Below are 18825 nucleotides of genomic sequence, written 5' to 3'. Positions count from 1 at the left end.
TAATCATTATGGAAGGGGTGTTCTCCGCGAGACCTGAGAGCTTTTTTGCTCACATTAGTTCTGTCATGGCAATGACACTACTTTGATATTGACATGTGGTGTAGAATCCTTTATTCATATATACACAATGGACAATGTGACAGTACATATTTGAAAATCCGGTTCTATTCATTTAAACCCTATTGATTTGTCTAATGCGGCGGTCTAATAACTTCTAGACCTCACTTAAGATGGCGACATGGGATTCAGCTCTTGGGTCGCGCGGGGAGGATCCTCTCCTCAGTTTGTTGTTATTTAAGAGGTGGTGTCAGTGCGCCGCCCGTACCTTGAGAACGTCAGTTTTTGACGAAACGTACGTCGGTCGCGGCGTGCTGACGTCACCTCTACGAAACGCTCAGGTGGGTGTTTGAAGCTGTCCGGTCGGCAGCTTTGATTCAGCGCTATTATTCGTGCTTTCCTGTAAGTGCATTTCTTTTAATTTGTTCTTAAATAAATGGTTTTACACTATGGGATTCTCCATTATCATTTATATGTGAACATCGGAGCCCTACATGCGGGTCAACCTCATTGAATAAGGGACCAGACCACTCACAGTGAACAGGATCACATACCCAGTGCCATCCGGATTTGGGATAAATGCAATAGTATTGCCTTTTTCTGGTAAGCGGGGATATGTGGTGACGGTCCTAACGGGGTCACGAGCTGATTTGAGTGGTTACCTTACACTAGAGCTGCACGATTAATCGTATGAAAATCGCGATCTCGATTCACCCCCCCTGACGATCTAAACCTGACATATTCTCGATTCTTTGCATAGCTAAGGGAGCAGAGAAAACAGCTGTGGAAAACTCCCAGTAACTATAAACAAAATTATTACATTGTATCTTTCCTCCTGCAAACGCCTATCAGCATTAAGTCTCCCAGTAAATATAAACAAAATGATTACATTTGTATCTTTTCCTTCCCTCTGCCAGGGAGAAAGGAAGTTTAACCTCTTAAAGACTAGACCTTTCTCTGACACTTGTTGCTTGCAAGTTAAAATCATTTTTTTTTTGCTAGAAAAGTACTTAGAACCCCCAAACATTTTATATATTTTTTTAGCAGAGACCCTACAGAATACAATGGCGATTGTTGTAATATTTTATGTCACACTATATTTGCGCAGCAGTCTTTCAAACGCAATTAATAAACTTTAATGAATAAAAAAAAAAACGTAACAGTAAAGTTATCCCAATTTTTTTTTGTTACACAGAGAATCGTGAGAGAATCGTGATCTTTATTCCAAGCTAAAAAATCGTGATTCTCATTTTGGCCAGAATCGTGCAGCTCTACCTTACACCTAATATTCCTGCACAAATCCGGTAATTAGATTGTGAATATGGTGGTGGCTCATCTCACGGTTTAATATTCCATTCATTTGGGATTGTATGGATTGATCTGCCTATTTTTTCCTTTATTCTGGTAAGCTGCCTATGATGGTGGTGGTTTCTATCAGCACATTCTTTTTCTGACACACACGGGAGTGGTTTATTGCATACTTTCAATATACAGTATCACGCTATGTTTTTGTATTTGTTTTTTACTTCAATATCCACCAATTTGTACTCCTGGGTCGGCTATCGTTGGTGAGGAATCCCCCACAGAAATTCACCTGGCTTGGCCATATATGCTCAAGGCTCATTATACTGCTGCATCTGGTAAGCAGTAACTACACTCATTGTTTGCACCTGTGGATTTTCGTTTGAAGCTTTGGACTTTTTTTTGTTGATTCAATTTATTTATTCATTATTTACTTTTTGGGACTTATTCTGGACCTAATATCATTTATGGTTCTTGTCATTTAGCGCAGCTTCCCTCATATATTATAATATCCAAAAAATTATCTGCGCAATAATCCCCTTAATCTATTTACCACAACAGATCTATGTTGCTATCCTCCAGTTGCTGCCAACACTGATATGTGTTCCCACACCAAACGAAGGTAAATACACTATATTATCAAAAGTATTGGGACTATAGGAAAATAAAGAAGGGCTCAAACGCCTAGTGCATTACCTTAATCACCATAGAATTTATTAAAAAGCCAAAAGCATCCCAGATCTTAGATCACTGTTTTGGGAGTCAGGCTTCCTTCCTCGGAGCCCTGAGGAAGGGAGCCTGACTACCGAAATGCATTAGCGTTGCCAACGGAGCGATCTGGGATCCACCAAGTTGGAGTTGTAATTTTAAATGCTTGTGATTTCCTCAAGTTTGTGAGTATGCTTTTGGCTTCTTAATAAATTCTATGGTGATTAGGGTAATGCACTAGGCGTTTGCTCTCTCCTTTATTTTCTTATAGTGCTTTGAAATTTCCCCACTCAAGGAGAGCAGCATCGCCTGAGATACTGCTCTTGTACAGTTGGACAGGAGACGGAGTGAACGATGAGGCTTGACTGTTTTGGAAAAGTATTGAGATGCCTGCCTATACACGCACATGAACTTTAATGGCATCCCAGTCTTAGTCTGGAGGATTCAGTATTGAGTTTGTCCACCCTTTGCAGCTATAACAGCTTCAACTCTTCTGGGAAGGCTGTCCACAAGGTTTAGGAGTGTGTCCATGGGAATGTTTGACCATTCTTCCAGAAGCGTATTTGTGAGGTCAGGCACTGATGTTGAACGAGAAGGCCTGGTTTGCAGTCTCCGCTCTAACTCATCCCAAAGGTGTTCTATTGGGGTGAGGTCAGGACTCTTTGCAACCAGCCAAGTTCCTCCACCCCAAACTTGTTCATCCATGTCTTTATGGACCTTGCTTTGCTCACTGGTGCACACTCATGTTGAAACAGGAATGGGCCATCCCCAAACGGTTCCCATAAAATTGTGAGCGTAAAATTGGCCAAAATGTCTTGGTATGCTGACGCATTCAGAGTTCCCTTCACTGGAACTAAAGAACCAAGCCCAACCCCTGAAAAAAACCCCACACCATAATCCCCCTCCACCAATTGATTTGGACCAGTACACAAAGCAAGGTCAGTAAAGACATGAATGAGCGAGTTTGGGGTGAAGGAACTTGACTGGCCTGCACAGGGTCCCTATAGAACACCTTTGGGATGAATTAAAGTGGAGACTGCGAGCTAGGCCTTCTTGTCCAACATAAGTGCCTGACCTCACAAATGCCCTTCTGGAAGAATGGTCAAACATTCCCATAGACACACTCTTAAACCTTGTGGACAGCCTTCCCAGAAGAGTTGAAGCTGTTATAGCTGCAAAGTGTGGGCCAACTCAATATTGAACCCTACAGACTTAGACTGGGATGCCATTAACGTTCATGTGCGTGTAAAGGCAGGCGTCCCAATACTTTTGACAATATAATGTATGTTATAAAAGTGCAGCACAACCATATTTATATATGCGTGATCAACTAGTGAATCATAAACTCAGAAAGATCACTATACCACGTGATTCCCACATGTGTTCCACCAACGTTCATTCTATGAGTATCACATATTTGTATGTACAGTATATTAATGGTATATTGATGCATGGAATATTGGTATTTTTGAGTTAATGATTCACTAGTCCATCCCACACAGTATGAAAAAGTCTCTTAGAGGAAAAACCCACTCTAATGACGTCAGGTCTTTCCTCCAACATTTTTGAACCAAACAAAGCACACTGGAGCCCCACCTACTGCCACTCAACTCTAACATGTTTCGCCCTTGTGCTGGATTATTAGGAATAAGCCAGCGCAAGAGTGAAATGTGTTAGGCAGGCCATACATGGAGAACATTTCTTTCCTGCAACTACGGGTTGTAGGAAAGAAATGTGTTTGATTTCCCCGGTCAACACAGAGAGTGTTGATGAGGGAATTCCTCCTGCCGAACGATTGTATTCTCCTGGCGGGAGGGTGGGGGAAGCCGTCCCGCCTCATAGAAGACAGTGATTATTGCTAGCGGCTATAGCAGCCACTAGTAATAATCGTATGTAAAATCTGGCAAGCTGGTTGTACCCAAGTTTATTGATCGATCAACTTGGTACATTCAGCCTTCCCATACATTGTTTGAATCTCTGTCGGTTCAGCAAGATTCAAACTGTCTATGGCCGGCTTTAACATGGGGTGGTCCTAGGCTTGACTGCAGTTTGCTTCAGTTCAACAAAGTAAGTGGAAAGACTTGTGATAATTGGAGTGTGATTGTCTTCTGTTTGAGAAGAAAAATTGAGTACACCCCTCACATTTTTGTAAATATTTTATTCTATCTTTTCATGGGACAACACTGAAGAAATGACACTTTGCTACAATGTAAAGTAGTGAGTGTACAGCTTGTATAACAGTGTAAATTTGCTGTCCCCTCAAAATAACTCAACACACAGCCATTAATGTCTAAACTGGTGGCAACAAAAATGAGTACACCCCCAAGTCAAAATTGGGCCCAATTAGCCATTTTCCCTCCCTGGTGTCATGTGACTCGTTAGTGTTACAAGGTATCAGGTGTGAATGGGGAGCAGGTATGTTAAGTTTGGTGTTATCTCTCTCAATCTCTCATACTGGTCACTGGAAGTTCAACAATGCACCTCATGGCAAAGAACTCTCTGAGGATCTGAAAAAAATAATTGTTGCTCTACAAAAAAATGGACTAGGCTATACGAAGATTGCCAAGACCCTGAAACTGAGCTGCAGCACGGTGTCCAAGACCATACAGTGGTTTAACAGGACAGGTTCCACTGAGAACAGGCCTTGCCATGGTCGACCAAAGCAGTTGAGTGCACGTGCTCAGTATCATATCCAGAGGTTGTCTTTGGGAAATAGACATATGAGTGCTGCCAGCATTGCTGCAGAGGTTGAGGGGGTGGGGGGCAGCCTATCAGTGGTCAGACCATACACCGCACACTGCATCAAATTGGTTTGCATGGCTGCCATCCCAGAAGGAAGCGTCTTCTAAAGATGATGCACAAGAAAGCCCGCAAACAGTTTGCTGAAGACAAGCAGACTAAGGACATGGATTACTGGAACGATCTCCTGTGGTCTGATGAGACCACGATGAACTTATTTGGTTCAGATGGTGTCAAGCGTGTGTGGCGGCAACCAGGTGAGGAGTACAAAAGACAAGTGTGTCTTGCTACAGTCAAGCACGGTGGTGGGAGTGTCATGGTCTGGGGAGTGCACGAGTGCTGCTGGCACTAGGGAGCTACAGTTTATTGAGGGAACCATGAATGCCAACATGTACTGTGACATACTGAAGCAGAGCATTTTCCCCTCCCTTTGGAGACTGGGCCACAGGGCAGTATTCCAACATGATAACGACCCCAAACACACCTCCAAGACAACCACTTCCTTGCTAAGGAAGCTGAGGGTAAGGGTGATGGACTGGGCAAGCATGTCTCCAGACCTAAACCCTATTGAAAAAAAAAGGGGGGGAAAAGGGTTTGTGTTCTACAAAGAGGCCTAAATCAGGGACCCAATGAGAAGAAAAGTGGCCCTGTATGATTCACCTTTGTTGGAGCTTGTCGTGGATCGTGACCGTTGGTCAAACACTAACATATGAAAAAAGAAGGGGAGTGGTTGAATTGGCAGACAGAGGTCTGACAAACTCAAACACAGATACCAACTAAGGGCACTCCAGACAAAATATTTGAAAAAGTAATCAAATTTTATTAGGCACGTATGCCTTAGCAACACATGTGAACAGATAGGAAAATCAGTGTGGTAAACCAGACGCTACAAAACAACATTAAAATTCATAAAATAACATCCATGCACATAGAATTGCAGTAGAACCACCTCACAGTTTGCACAGGACCAGACAGGCATCAGCATACAATGTAGGCTGTGTGACCTGAATAGTGCTGTGCGAGGACCTCATAATAAATGGCGAAGAGCTCTCATGGACCCTGGGGCTGATGAGCCAGTCAAGACTGTAGGCACGGTGTGTTGCACGTGGAGAAGTAGAGATAGGTGAGGCAAATAATGTATGGGACCGAGCCTATAGAGTAGAGGCTGGGGGGATGGTCTGTGGGTGACCCTCAGGTGGTCTGTGGTTGATAAGTCCCCTCAGTGTCCGTGAACAGGGAGATAGGGGTGTGCGTCAATACCAGGGATGGACTGCGGCAATAGGACAATGGTCAGTGGGGGATGATCAGACCACGTGGGCAACCAACTTCCTGAGCCGTTTGTGTAACCCCAAATGTTATTCCGCCAGTCAGAAGGCCGTATGTGACTCCAAAATAGAGGAGCAAACCACTGGATTAGTGGATGTCTGGTCGGTCTTTTACCTGCTGGTAGCTGGCTGGATGGATGTATGTGAGTCACGCCAGATGAACAGGCTGTGAGATGGTATGGAGCAGCGGTGACATCGTCGGACCGGATGGTCAGGTCCCACACTACCGTCCTCCGGGCGTTCTACCCGTACGCTAGGCTGTACCGGTGGCTGGAGGGTTGACTTCCGGATCGGAGGTAACCGCCGGACGTCACTTCCGGTTTAGCGATCTGCCGGGCGCCTGTAGGGGAACAGCCTGGGAAGTTGTGGACGGGGGGTCCTGTATGGAGGGTCGGTCACCGATTGTGCATGGAGGCAAGATGCTGGACGCTGACGCGTTTCACCGACTGCAACATCGGTTTCCTCAGAGCTAATGAATGAATGGGAGGTGCATCATCTTATACCATCCATAATTGGGGATAATTGATTTATTAATTACTGGTGTGTATGAGCGGGTCCATACACACCAGTAATTAATCAACCCTATTGAGCATCTGTGGGGCATCCTCAATTGGAAGGTGGAGGAGCGCAAGGTCTCCAGCATTCACCAGCTCTGTAATGTTGTAATGAGTAGAAAAGGACTCCAGTGGCAACCTGTGAAGCTCTGGTGAACTCCATGCCCAAGAGGATTAAGGCAGTGCTGGAAAATAATGGTGGCCACACAAAATATTGACACTTTGGGCCCAATTTGGACATTTCCACTTAGGGGTGTACTCACTTTTGTTGCCGGCGGTTTAGACATCAGTGACTGTGTGTTGAGTTATTTTGAGGGAACAACAAATATACGCTGTTATACAAGCTATACACTCACTACTGTAGCAAAGTGTACTGTCTTCAGTGTTGTCACATGAAAAGATATAGAATATTTACAAAGATGTGAGGGGTGTACTCACTTTTGTGAGATACTGTATATGTGTTTGTCTTTTGTGCTGGGAACATGCTCATTCTTGCTCCTCCATCACCGTGACTGTGTTACCAACAGCTCCCAGTCACCAACTAACAATTGGGAGCCAGTGGGATGGGGAAGCTCACTCACCTCCCACCAATGGGGCTCCAGCATTATGATTTCCTGAAGAGCTAAGGGGTGGGTTGTTGGCTAAGCTTATTGGCTCTTACTTCACAGAGATGTTTGGCAACCTTTTCCAAACTTGCTGTCCTCATCAACTATAATGTACAGTATGATTGCACTACATGCATGGCACAGAGCTCAAATAACACCAGTATTTTTGCCCAAACACAGAGCCATTTTTCGATATATGTGCTGCTACAAACCCAAGAAGAAGCAAGAATACCCACCAATCTCTACCATTGTAAGTACCTAAAAAAGATCTGCGATACTCTGCTTTAAAGAATAAGTCCTGAAACATTTTCTTTGGTGTCCATAAGCAAATATTTATTCAAAGTGAATCCTGATGGTCCTGGACCATGTTTTCCCATTCAGTCCAACAGGGGAGTCGGCGCTGGAGAGTCCGGGGAGAGCCGCATCTCGTACCGCCTGCAGGTGATCAAAGCTTTGGTGCAGAGATATATTGACACGGCTCGCAGGGAGTTTGAGGAAAGCAAACGAAAAGGTAAAAATTAATACTGGATCCTTGCCCCCCTTCCCTTTACTAATCCCTAATTCGGACGTCCAAATCCAAATTTCTCTGTTATTCTTGGCAGCTCTGATTCACTAAAGTCTTCTCGGAGAATCGGGCTTGAGGCAGCTCCAAAGACTGTTTCTGCCATATATCTGCTTTTACAGTTCCAATAGCACCCTCATCTCTCTACTACCAGTGCCAATGGGTCCCAAATTCTATATTACTAACCATGGTAGAATTTTTAACCTGTTCCCGACCGCCCGCCGCAGTTATACCACGGCAGGCAGCCACTCACAGGCAAATCGCCGTAGCTGTACGTCGCTCGCGTGGACGAGGCTAGGGGTGAGCGCACGCCGCTAGCTCGTCAGCGGGGAAGCCGATGCAGCGGGTAGGTGGCTCTGATTGCCGCCTGACACCCGCAATCATTCCCTGCTGAGAGAGAAGAACGGTCAGCTGTTGTAAACACAGCTGACCGTTCTTCTCCCTGGAATGATCATAGAGCCCATGTGATCCTTCTGTATAGGATTACAGGTCTCTGTGGTCATTTCACAAGCCACGCCCCCCCACAGTTAGAATCACTCCCCTAGGGGCACATTTAACCCCTTGATCACCTACAATGTTAACCCCTTCCCTGCCAGTGTCATTATTACAGTAACAGTGTATATTTTTAGCACTGATTACTGTAGTAATGTCACTGGTCCCCCCCCCCCCCCCCAAAAGTGTCAAAAATGTCAGGCAGGGGTCTGATCTGTCCGCCGCAATGTCGCAGTCCCGCAAAAAAAAAAACGCAGATCGCCGCCATTACTAGTAAAAAAAAAAACAAAAAAATGACATAAATCTTTCCAGTGTTAGTAAACGCAATAACTTTTGCGCAAACCAATCAAAATACGCTTATTGCGATTTTTTTTTTACCAAAAATATGTAACCGAAAACAAATTGGCCTAAAATGTTAAAAAAGTTTGATTTTTACATTTTTTTTGAGAATTTCATATAAAAAATGTGAAAAATATTGTTATTTTTTTCAAAATTGTCGCTCTTTTTTTGTTTATAGCGCAAAAAAAAAAAAAATCGCACAGGTGATCAAATACCACCAAAAGAAACCTCTGTTTGTGGGAAAAAAAAGACGTCAATTTTATTTGGGTACAGCATCGCATGACAGCGCAATTGTCCATTAAAATAACGCAGTGCCGAATCGCATAATAGGGCCTGGTCAGGAAGAGGGCAAATCCTTCCGGTCTTAAAGGAAGTGGCTCAAGATGATTTTTTTGGCCCCATCATCTAATAAGGCAACCAGAAACTTCCAAAACCATTCTACACAATGTTCCATCATGTTTGTTGTTCTGTAATGCACACATTTTCTGGCCTGGTTAAGACTACTATTGACTTCAGTAGGACTGAAATCAGAATTTTGGAGGTTCTCAATTTTTTTTAAAAAATCAGGCCAGCCACAACTGATTAAGAGTTTCAGAAGTTTGCTCATCTCTACTTATAATGGTGTTCAAGATCTGGGGTTGGAAGCTTCATTCAGTTTATTGTTTTGTCGGGTACTTGTTTGCTCAACTCTTGCAGATACAGGTATGTGTGGGGTAAGGGTTCTACAACAAAGTACAGTAGAATGTGGTGGGTACGAAGGAGTTGTACAAATTGGTGGTTAAGTTCCAGTCATTATTGTGGGCAAGTAAAAATAAAGTCAATGCGTACGTTGGATTAGAGAGCCCTTTCTTCAGGGCTAAAAGACAAAAAGAGAATTTATTGAGATATCTAGATACAGTATGTTTAGTTAGTGGAGATAAACTTCAGCCGCATTCTTCAATTTAATTTGATGCAGTATTTTTGTAAAATATTTTTTTATTATGTATTTTTTGTTATCCCTCTTTTTTCATGATTTATCACCACTACTTTTGCTCGCTACTGGTTTTCGGGTTGGTTCTTCCCTGACAGAGATTCGGATATCTGAAAATTTTTTCTGATCTTCTTGGAAAATTGGGTCATTTTATTTTGTTATAAGTAAATAAATTGAAAAGAACTTCCTTTGGTAAACGGGTCCTCTGAGAGCCGGTGTTCCGTGAGAATTACCTACCCGTGAGAAAAACCTACCCTTCGTCACTTCCGGTTCTCGGCACTGTATGTAACGCAGCGGTTACATTAAAACAGCTGTGCTGAAATACGAGTCATCTCCACTCCTGTGCCTGTCACTTCCCTGATCTCGGATAGTAAATATAAAAGCGGCGGCGGGTGTATGAAAACATTAATTACGGAGCCGAGAGCCGCTTTTATATTTACTTGCCGAGAGCAAGGAAGTGACAGGCACAGGAGCGGAGATGACTTGTATTGCCGCACAGCTGTTTTATGTAACCGCCGCGTCGGTAGGTTTTTTTCACGGTACACCGTGATCGTTTCATACTAGTGCGCATGCGCACTAGTAAGCTCCTCGGTTCTTCTATTAGGTATCCGGGGCTCTGAGCATGCGCACTGCTGCGCTGCTCAGCTGTTTCTGCCCGGAAGTGACGAGGGTAGGTTTTTCTCACGGGGTAGGTAATTCTCACGTTACACCGGGTCACACTAGCGCGACTTGTCAGGCGACTCGTTCTAATAGGAGCGACACAAGTCGCTCCGACTTAGAAAAAGGGTCCTGTACTACTTCGGGGCGACCCTGGAGCGACTTGCATAGACTTCCATTATGTGAAGTCCCTGCAAGTCGCTCTGAAGTCATGGTGCATGGGAATGCACAAGTCGTCCCCGAAGTAGTAAAGGAGTCGTGTCGCCGGCTCTGATAGTAGGTCTGTATTGCCCACCAGGCAGGTCTAGCACCACTTCAATACCAGGCACTTTCACCCCCTCCTGCCCAGGCCAGCTTTCAGCGCGTCACACTTTGAATGACAATTGTGCGATCATGCAACGCTGTACCCAAATGACATTTTTATAGTTTTGAGATAGGTAGAGCTTTATTTTCGTGGTATTTATTTTTGAAAAAAAATGTATTTCTTAGTGTCTCTAAAAGTTTGCAAAAAAATCATCTTTGTTCATAAATTTAGGTCAAAATGTATTCTGCTGCATTTCTTTGGTGAAAATAACCCAAATCAGTGTATATTATTTAGTCTGTAGGAAAGTTATGTTGGAAATATGAGTCTACAAACTATAGTATATATAGGTTTATCTGAAAATCGATTAGTCCTGATGTACTGACGGCCTGTATCATTTCTTGAGGCCGAAAATGCCAGGACAGTACAAATACCCCCCAAATGACCCATTTTTGGAAAGTAGACAAACCAAGGTATTTAGTAAGAGGCATGGCGAGTTTCATGGAAGTTGTCATTTTTTTTATCACAGTTTTTTGGAAAATGTTTTTTTTTTCTAGTTATTTAATGTCATCAGTGCATTACAGCGTCCTCTTATAACTGGTGTGGCGGTGATCAGAGGCACTGACTGGTGACAGTATTTAACAGTATTTACATTTTCTTTTCTATTTTTTTTTGTTTTTTTTTTTTTTACATATTGTGATCAGACCAATACAGAGTTACCATGGGAACACTGTACTACTCTGGGGAGGTGTTTTTCTTTTTTTTTTTTACAAACTATGATTGCTGATAACAGTTAATTTCACTGTTATAAGCAACCATTTTTTTTCTGAATGAAAAGTATTTATTCAGTGTTTACTATTGGCCACAGCTAACCACATGGTATAGATGGGCTATGATTGGCCCTGTCTGTACCATGTAATCACTGTGACCAATCACAGCGAGCAACACAACAATGAATGGCATGAATGGAAGCCATTCTTTGTGTACAAGTGTTTGGTCACAGCGATCACATGGTACTGGCACTGAGCTGCTACACTGATCTGTCATCCGCTGTGCCCGGTGACAGTTTGCGCCGAAGTGTGGTCCGTTGTGGGGAGGGCTTCAAAAATATCAAATATGCACAATATGGCCAAAAAGTCTGTGGACACCTGACCATCACACCTACTGTATGTATATGAGCTTGTCGGACATTCCACTCCATGTCTTTATGGAGCTGGCTTTGTACTGTTTTGCACAGTAATGCAGGAACAAAAAAGGGTCATCACAAAACTGTTACCACTAGGTTGGAAGAGCACAATTGTCTAAATGATGACCTTCCCTGGGAACATTTGAAGGGGGTGCATGTTTTTTTTAAACCATGTAGTATAATTAAATATGACCAGATGGTAATCGTTACCTAGTCATGTTTAAACAATCCCCATCAGACACAGCTACATTATTTCATCCAGTTGGTACAGCAATGCTCAAGTCTTATGATGTCATCAAGATAGCCCAGGGGTCTAAATGGATATGAGAACAGTATTGGTTTACTGCAAAGTTATAGGAGCTCCACCTTAGACATCCTACCCCGAGAACAGCTCTTTACATTACTACTTTTTCCCCTACAGATCTCGGCAACCGGATCACAGAGCTGAACAAGAATGTCATCCGTCTCCAGTCGGAGGTGAAACAATTGCGCCGCTCCCTAGCCGACAAGGGTGCGGTGGTTAATGCTAAAGAAAGTGAGAACGTACTGAGCCGGTATATCATGAAAGTGAAAAGCAGCTTCCAGAACTACGACCAGGAGTCTGTGGGTTCTGGGAAGGACTCATCAGAGGTCACGGTGCATCAGGAGAGCTTTAGAAGCATTTTGCCAGAGGAGGACTGTCCACCGTACCCGGATATGCCAACTGCCGATGACCTGGATCAAAGCGAGGGAAATGGAGACAATGACAACTCGGAGACAGGAGAGGACATGTAAACATGAAGAATTGGTCCACCAAAGTGGTATTTTAGTCATAAGTAGATTCTGGTGGGCCATTGGCTTTTTATATGCCTTGGATACTCCAACAATGAGATTTCCCATCTATATTTCCCAACTCTGTTCTTATCCACTTGGAAGTTTTGGGGTGCCTCCACCCACCTTTGTGTTTTCCAGCTCCTCCTGTTACATTCTTCATAAATATAAAATACATAAAATCCAGCAACAATGGTGGGAGCCCATGAGCTCATAATGGGCACATCAAGTGTGCAGACCCAGTAATTCCGTGCAGATATACTGGGAACCCCTCATATCAGGCACAGTAGGTGTTCAGGCCTGAGAACCCAGCACAGGGATAGGGGTAATCCCTTGTAACAGCACAGCAGGTGTACAGACCCAGAGACTCAGTTCAGAGATGGTGGGAAGCCTTTATAACAGCTACATCATCTGTACATACCCAGGAACCCAGTGTAGGTATGGTGGGAACCCCTCATAATGGGCACAGCTGGTGTACAGAACCAGCAACTCAACACAGGGATGGTGTGAACCCCTCATAATGGGCACAGCTGGTGTACAGACCCAGCAACTCAGCACAGGGATGGTGGGAACCCCTCATAATGGGCACAACTGGTGTACAGACCCAGCAACTCAGCACAGGGATGGTGTGAACCCTTCATAATGGGCACAATTGGGAATTCAGCACAGTGATAGTGGGAACCAACAATCATGGTGGGTACAAAAGGTGTTGAGATCCAGATACTCAGTGCAGGAATGGTGGGAGTCCCTCATAATGGGCACAGTAGGTGTACAGACCTGGGATCTCACAGCAATGATAGTGAGAACCCCTCACAATGGACACAGCATGTGTGCAAACTGGGAAGCCCATTATAAAAAGCACAGAAGCTGTGCAGACCCAGGAGCTCCACACAGAGATCTCTCCAATAAAGTCCCAGTGAGACAGAAGAGACTGTCAAGGGGTTTGACTAGCCAGCATCCACCATACACTGAAATATCAATTTAGGATGAAATTAATCCTTTAATTTTTTATGGAATCAGATTGATATTATACTAGAAAAACCTACACAGCAGTATAGTTTGCTGTCTTGCTTTTATCTCACATAGTGGTATATCAGTGATAACCTGTATTGGATATGTGCTATAGGAGGGTAGTTGTAATGAGTAACTCACCTCTCCTAAAAATGTATCTTACTTTAAAACTCTCATATATGCGACTGTAGCAGGTAGAACCTCCCACTCAGCATTCAGCCCCTCCCACTCAGGAAGTAGGAAGTGAATGGGATCCATGTGTGGGTGTCAGTACTTATGACACCAAATAGGACTGTGCAATGGAGTTTGCTAAAATCGTTGCAAATTTCATTTTCTTTCATTCCACTTTTAAAATGTATTTCAAGCCAAAGCTTTTTGTTTTGGATGGAGCGTCAGCTTTTAATGCTGTCTGGGGCTCCAATAGAGAGATTTTCCTGACTTTCTGTCTGGCGAACACATTCTTAGCAGGACAGGACGGGAAGATAAAATCTTTTTACAGGGACACAGGCAAAAAAAAATGAGGATTCTGATGTGAAAGTGGGGGACTGAAGACTCTAAAATGAAGGGCAGGATGCTGAAGACTCTGATATAAAAAAAAAAGGGGGGGGGGTTGATAAGGACTCTGATTTAAAGGGGAGGCTGAGAATTCTGATTTGAATTTGGGGGACTGAGGACTTTGATGTGAAGGGGGTGGGGGAAGGTAATTTAAATTTAAAGTGAAGGGAATTCCGCTCTTAGACAGTTGTCCACGAACAAGCATCCCCATTGGAAGGCTTCCCCCAATTTCTTGTTCTGGGGCGTACTCTAAAATTTTTGATTTCCCATCACTTCCTGCCTCAGTGATCCATACACTTAAGGGCCATACACACTATAAGATTTTCTGAAGACTTTTTCCTTCAGACTTACCAAAACCATATAATATGAGGTCAAACCTAAACACTTTCAATTTGTATGCAATCTGGCAGGCCCTTGCACTACATAGAAAAGGTGAATCTGAAGGAAATCTAACCACAAAAGTTGGATAGTGTGTATCCAGCTTTAGGGGTTTATTTATAGAAAAAAAAATATCTAAATATAAAATTATAAAACTGTTCACCCAGTGAAAATGCATGAACATCCAGTGGGGCAAAAAATTTAATATTAGCCTATTAACCACTTGCCGACTGCCTAACGCCGATCTACGTCGGCAGTCAGCCCCTCACAGGCAAAGTGATGTAGGGCTACGTCACTAGCTTGTGAGGGTCTAGGGAGCGAGCGCGCGCCCCCGGAGGCGCGCTCCCGCGTGGTCACGGACCCCCCCGCGCGTGTGACCAGCGGACCCGATGTCCGCCGGTCACTCGGCGATCAGCGGGGGAGAGGGAGAATGTCAGGCAGGTTGTGTAAACAAGCCACCTGTCATTCTCCTCGCTGTAAAGACACTGATCACACGGATCTAGTATGTAGATCCGTTGATCAGTGTCCTTACAGCTCAAGCCACAGCCAATCACAGTAGAAAGCACGCCCCTAGGGATACACACAGCCCCTCCCTCCCAAATAAAGTTAACCCCTTCACAACCAGTGTATTTTTACAGTAACAGTGCATATGTATAGCACTGATTACTGTAGAAATGTCACTGGTAACCCCAAAAGTGTCACAAATGTCAGTCAAGGGTCCGATCTGTCCGCCCCAATGTCGCAGTACCGCAAAAAAAATCGCAGATCGCCGCCATTACGCGTTAAAAAAAAAAAACAACAAAAATGACAAAAATCTTTCCCTTTGTTAGTAAACGCGATAACTTTTGCGCAAACCAATCAAAATACGCTTTTTGCAATTTTTTTTACCAAACATAGGTAGGATAAAACAAATTGGCCGAAAATTTTAAAAAATTTTGATTTTTACTTTTTTTTGGGGGGGAATTTCATATAAAAAAATGTGAAAAATATTGTTATTTTTGCAAAATTGACGCTCTTTTTTTGTTTATAGCGCGTGATCAAAAAATCGCACAGGTGATCAAATACCACCAAAAGAAAGCTCTGTTTGTGGGAAAAAAAGGACGTCAAATTCGTTTAGGTACAGCGTCGCACGACCGCGCAATTGTCCGTTAAAGTCACGCAGTGCCGAATCGCAAAATACCCCCTGGTCAGGAAGGGGGTAAAATCTTCCGGGGCTTAAGTGGTTAAGCTGGTTGAATGTTTTTTTTTTTTATAGATTTAAAATGGAAAATACAGCATATGTACACTACAATAGGAAATTCCTATAATACTTACCACCATCTAGTGGCCAAAATCAGTATTTTCTGTTTAAATCAATTTAAACATTTGTCCAGCAAAGAAAATAGCCTAATAATATTTGTGTTCTTTTTTTTTTTTTTTACCACATTCACAAAGAATGAATGTACATGGACTTTCACTGCAAAATTATTTTTAGAATTACACCGGATAGAGTGAATCTACCCAGACAGCAATAAAAACCTGACTGAGGTTCCAATTTTTCCTCACACTATCAAAAGCTAAGAAAAAAAAAGTTTGTCTAGAGATACAATTTAAGTGTTTCAAAAGGAAACTTCCAACCTGGGTTTTCCTTGTAAATCAGTTTGTAGCTTGAAACAGGCTGGGCTCCGGTTTACGGTTATCAAAAGTTCAGATCCATAAAGATCCAATATTCTGCTTAACCCTTTAATGACCATTGTTGTGTTGATCAAATAAAACAAAATTAATCCATGCTTAGTGAAAATGCAAAAGCAGCCACATTGAAAACTGTGATACCAATCAAACAGAAATAAGTACAAAGTAAAGCAGCACTAAAGTAACATAAAAGCTATAATACCATATAAATTGTATATCTCAAATAATAAAAAAAGACAATATAATGTGAATAAAATAGTCTATTGCCGGTTGATAAGTCTTCCACTTGTGCTGACCATCTTTATCCACCTGCTTGCTTGAGCGCATTAGACCATTATAATTTATGGTCCTGCTGATCCGGTAAGAGACGTGTGTTGGAGGGCGTTGATTATGGCAATCCAGTCTTTAGTCTCTGATTGCACTGAACTTTCTTGGAAGAATTGATGCACCAGTGCATTGGACTATTTTATTTACCTTATATTGTGTTTTTTGTACTATTTGATATATACAATTTATTGTTGTGTTGATGCCCAGGCTGAATTTAGCAGCACTGGCATGCTCCTGTCAACTTGGCAAAAATCTGAAATTAAAATATTCAGCTACTTGCCAACCTAAATTAAATAACCATTACATTCTTTAGGCTGGGGTCACACTTGATTGGGATGAGGCTCACAGCAGGGGTGCGGTGCGCCCCTATTCTCCGTTTCAGGGACAAACCAGGCCCAAATGTTTGCCTGAATTTGGACCTGAAACGGAGCCAAAGACGCAAAGGACGCCTGTGCCATCTGCTCCGCAGCTGCCATGGTAATGTGTGAACTGGCTCTATTGAGAGCCGGGTACACTCTCCTGTCATGCGAACTGGATGCAGGGAAAACCCCATAAAATTTGCACTAGTGTGAACCCAGCCTTAACCAACTCTAGTCTAGACCACCATTTAAAAATTGCTGGGAGATAGAAGTCTATTTCTGGTGTGCCGTTCATAGACACCTCTTCAAAAATCACCCCTGGGCAGCCAGTATGGCCTTTAATGGAGGGTCGTCGATGGCTTAGTCTGGAGACGCAGTGTACAGAGCTGAGCCAAGCGGCTCTGTCTCATGTGATCGCTGCCTTACCAATTACTAATGTAAACAGTCTAGTGCACAGGTGGCAAACACAAGGCCTGCTGGCCGAATCCAGCCTTCCAGGCCTTGTCATGTGGCCCATGCAGTGGCTACCACCTCCTGTTCCCACCATCTGCTTTCCGCTTCCAAAGAACAGGTCTTCTTAGCAACAGAAGTAAATGCTTCCTGCTCTCTCCTCCTCAGTTTGCCCAGCAGCGCCAGCTTTGTGTGTAGCTGAGCGCATGAGCAGTTAGCCTGGCATAGCCTGTCAGTGCCGGAGGTACCTGACGGCTCAGGTGGCTGTGTGTTCTTCAAATCTACATCAAACGGCTACACCCTGAGAGCGGGCTTTTGAGTACTTTCTGCACCCAATATTGCCCATGAATAGTGCCATCTTACATTAGGTGGGAGAGAGTACAGATGTGTGTGTGTGGGGGGGGGGGGAAAGGTGAGGGCTGTGGAAGAAGATGTGTGCAGAGGTGGGGGGATGAGGCAGAGTGGTGGGTGCAGAGATCAGAACTCAGGAGTAGGGGTGGCAATGAGATATTGCGCATAGTAACGTGGGTCCATGTCATCAATGCTTAGATGGACATGCGGTAACACCTCCACGATTATACAGTCAGGTCCATAAATATTGGGACATCGACACAATTCTAATCTTTTTGGCTCTATACACCACCACAATGGATTGAAATTAAACCAAACAAGATGTGCTTTAACTGCAGACTTTCAGCTTTAATTTGAGGGTATTTACATCCAAATCAGGTGAAAGGTGTAGGAATTACAACAGTTTATATATGTGCCTACCACTTTTTAAAGGGACCAAAAGTAATGGGACAGATTACAATCATAAATCAAACTTTCACTTTTTAATACTTGGTTGCAAATCCTTTGCAGTCAATTACAGCCTGAAGTCTGGAACGCATAGACATCACCAGACGCTGGGTTTCATCCCTGGTGATGCTCTGCCAGGCCTCTACTGCAACTGTCTTCAGTTCCTGCTTGTTCTTGGGGCATTTTCCCTTCAGTTTTGTCTTCAGCAAGTGAAATGCATGCTAATTCGGATTCAGGTCAGGTGATTAACTTGGCCATTGCATAACATTCCACTTCTTTCCCTTAAAAAACTCTGGTTGCTTTTGCAGTATGCTTCGGGTCATTGTCCATCTGCACTGTGAAGCGCCGTCCAATGAGTTCTGAAGCATTTGGCTGAATATGAGCAGATAATATTGCCTGAAACACTTCAGAATTCATCCTGCTGCTTTTTCCAGCAGTCACATCATCAATAAATACAAGAGAACCAGTTCCATTGGCAGCCATACATGCCCACACCATGACACTACCACCACCATGCTTCACTAATGAGGTGGTATGCTTTGGATCATGAGCAGTTCCTTTCCTTCTCCATACTCTTCTCTTCCCATCACTCTGGTACAAGTTGATCTTGGTCTCCTCTGCCCATAGGATGTTGTTCCAGAACTGTGAAGGCTTTTTTAGATGTTGTTT

At 43.4% G+C, this 18825-nt stretch overlaps 1 protein-coding gene across 1 annotated transcript in view; it reads left to right on the top strand.

Annotated features, from left to right (window-relative positions):
- LOC309546319 (short transient receptor potential channel 2-like) overlaps positions 1 to 12571 on the top strand; it is a gene marked incomplete at its 3' end in the record, with an annotated part of 87309 nt that extends 74738 nt beyond the window's left edge. Inside the window, exons 11-13 of the mRNA XM_082245930.1 lie at positions 7471 to 7540; positions 7672 to 7801; positions 12219 to 12571. Coding sequence (XP_082102056.1) covers positions 7471 to 7540; positions 7672 to 7801; positions 12219 to 12571 — 553 coding nt within the window. The remainder of the gene's footprint in view (positions 1 to 7470; positions 7541 to 7671; positions 7802 to 12218) is intronic.
- Between the last annotated feature and the right edge of the window lie 6254 nt (positions 12572 to 18825).

Source organism: Pelophylax lessonae (assembly GCF_965119305.1).
Source record: "Pelophylax lessonae genome assembly, chromosome: 2".
Lineage (NCBI taxonomy): Eukaryota > Metazoa > Chordata > Amphibia > Anura > Ranidae > Pelophylax > Pelophylax lessonae.
This window is presented reverse-complemented; position numbering and strand designations above follow the sequence as displayed.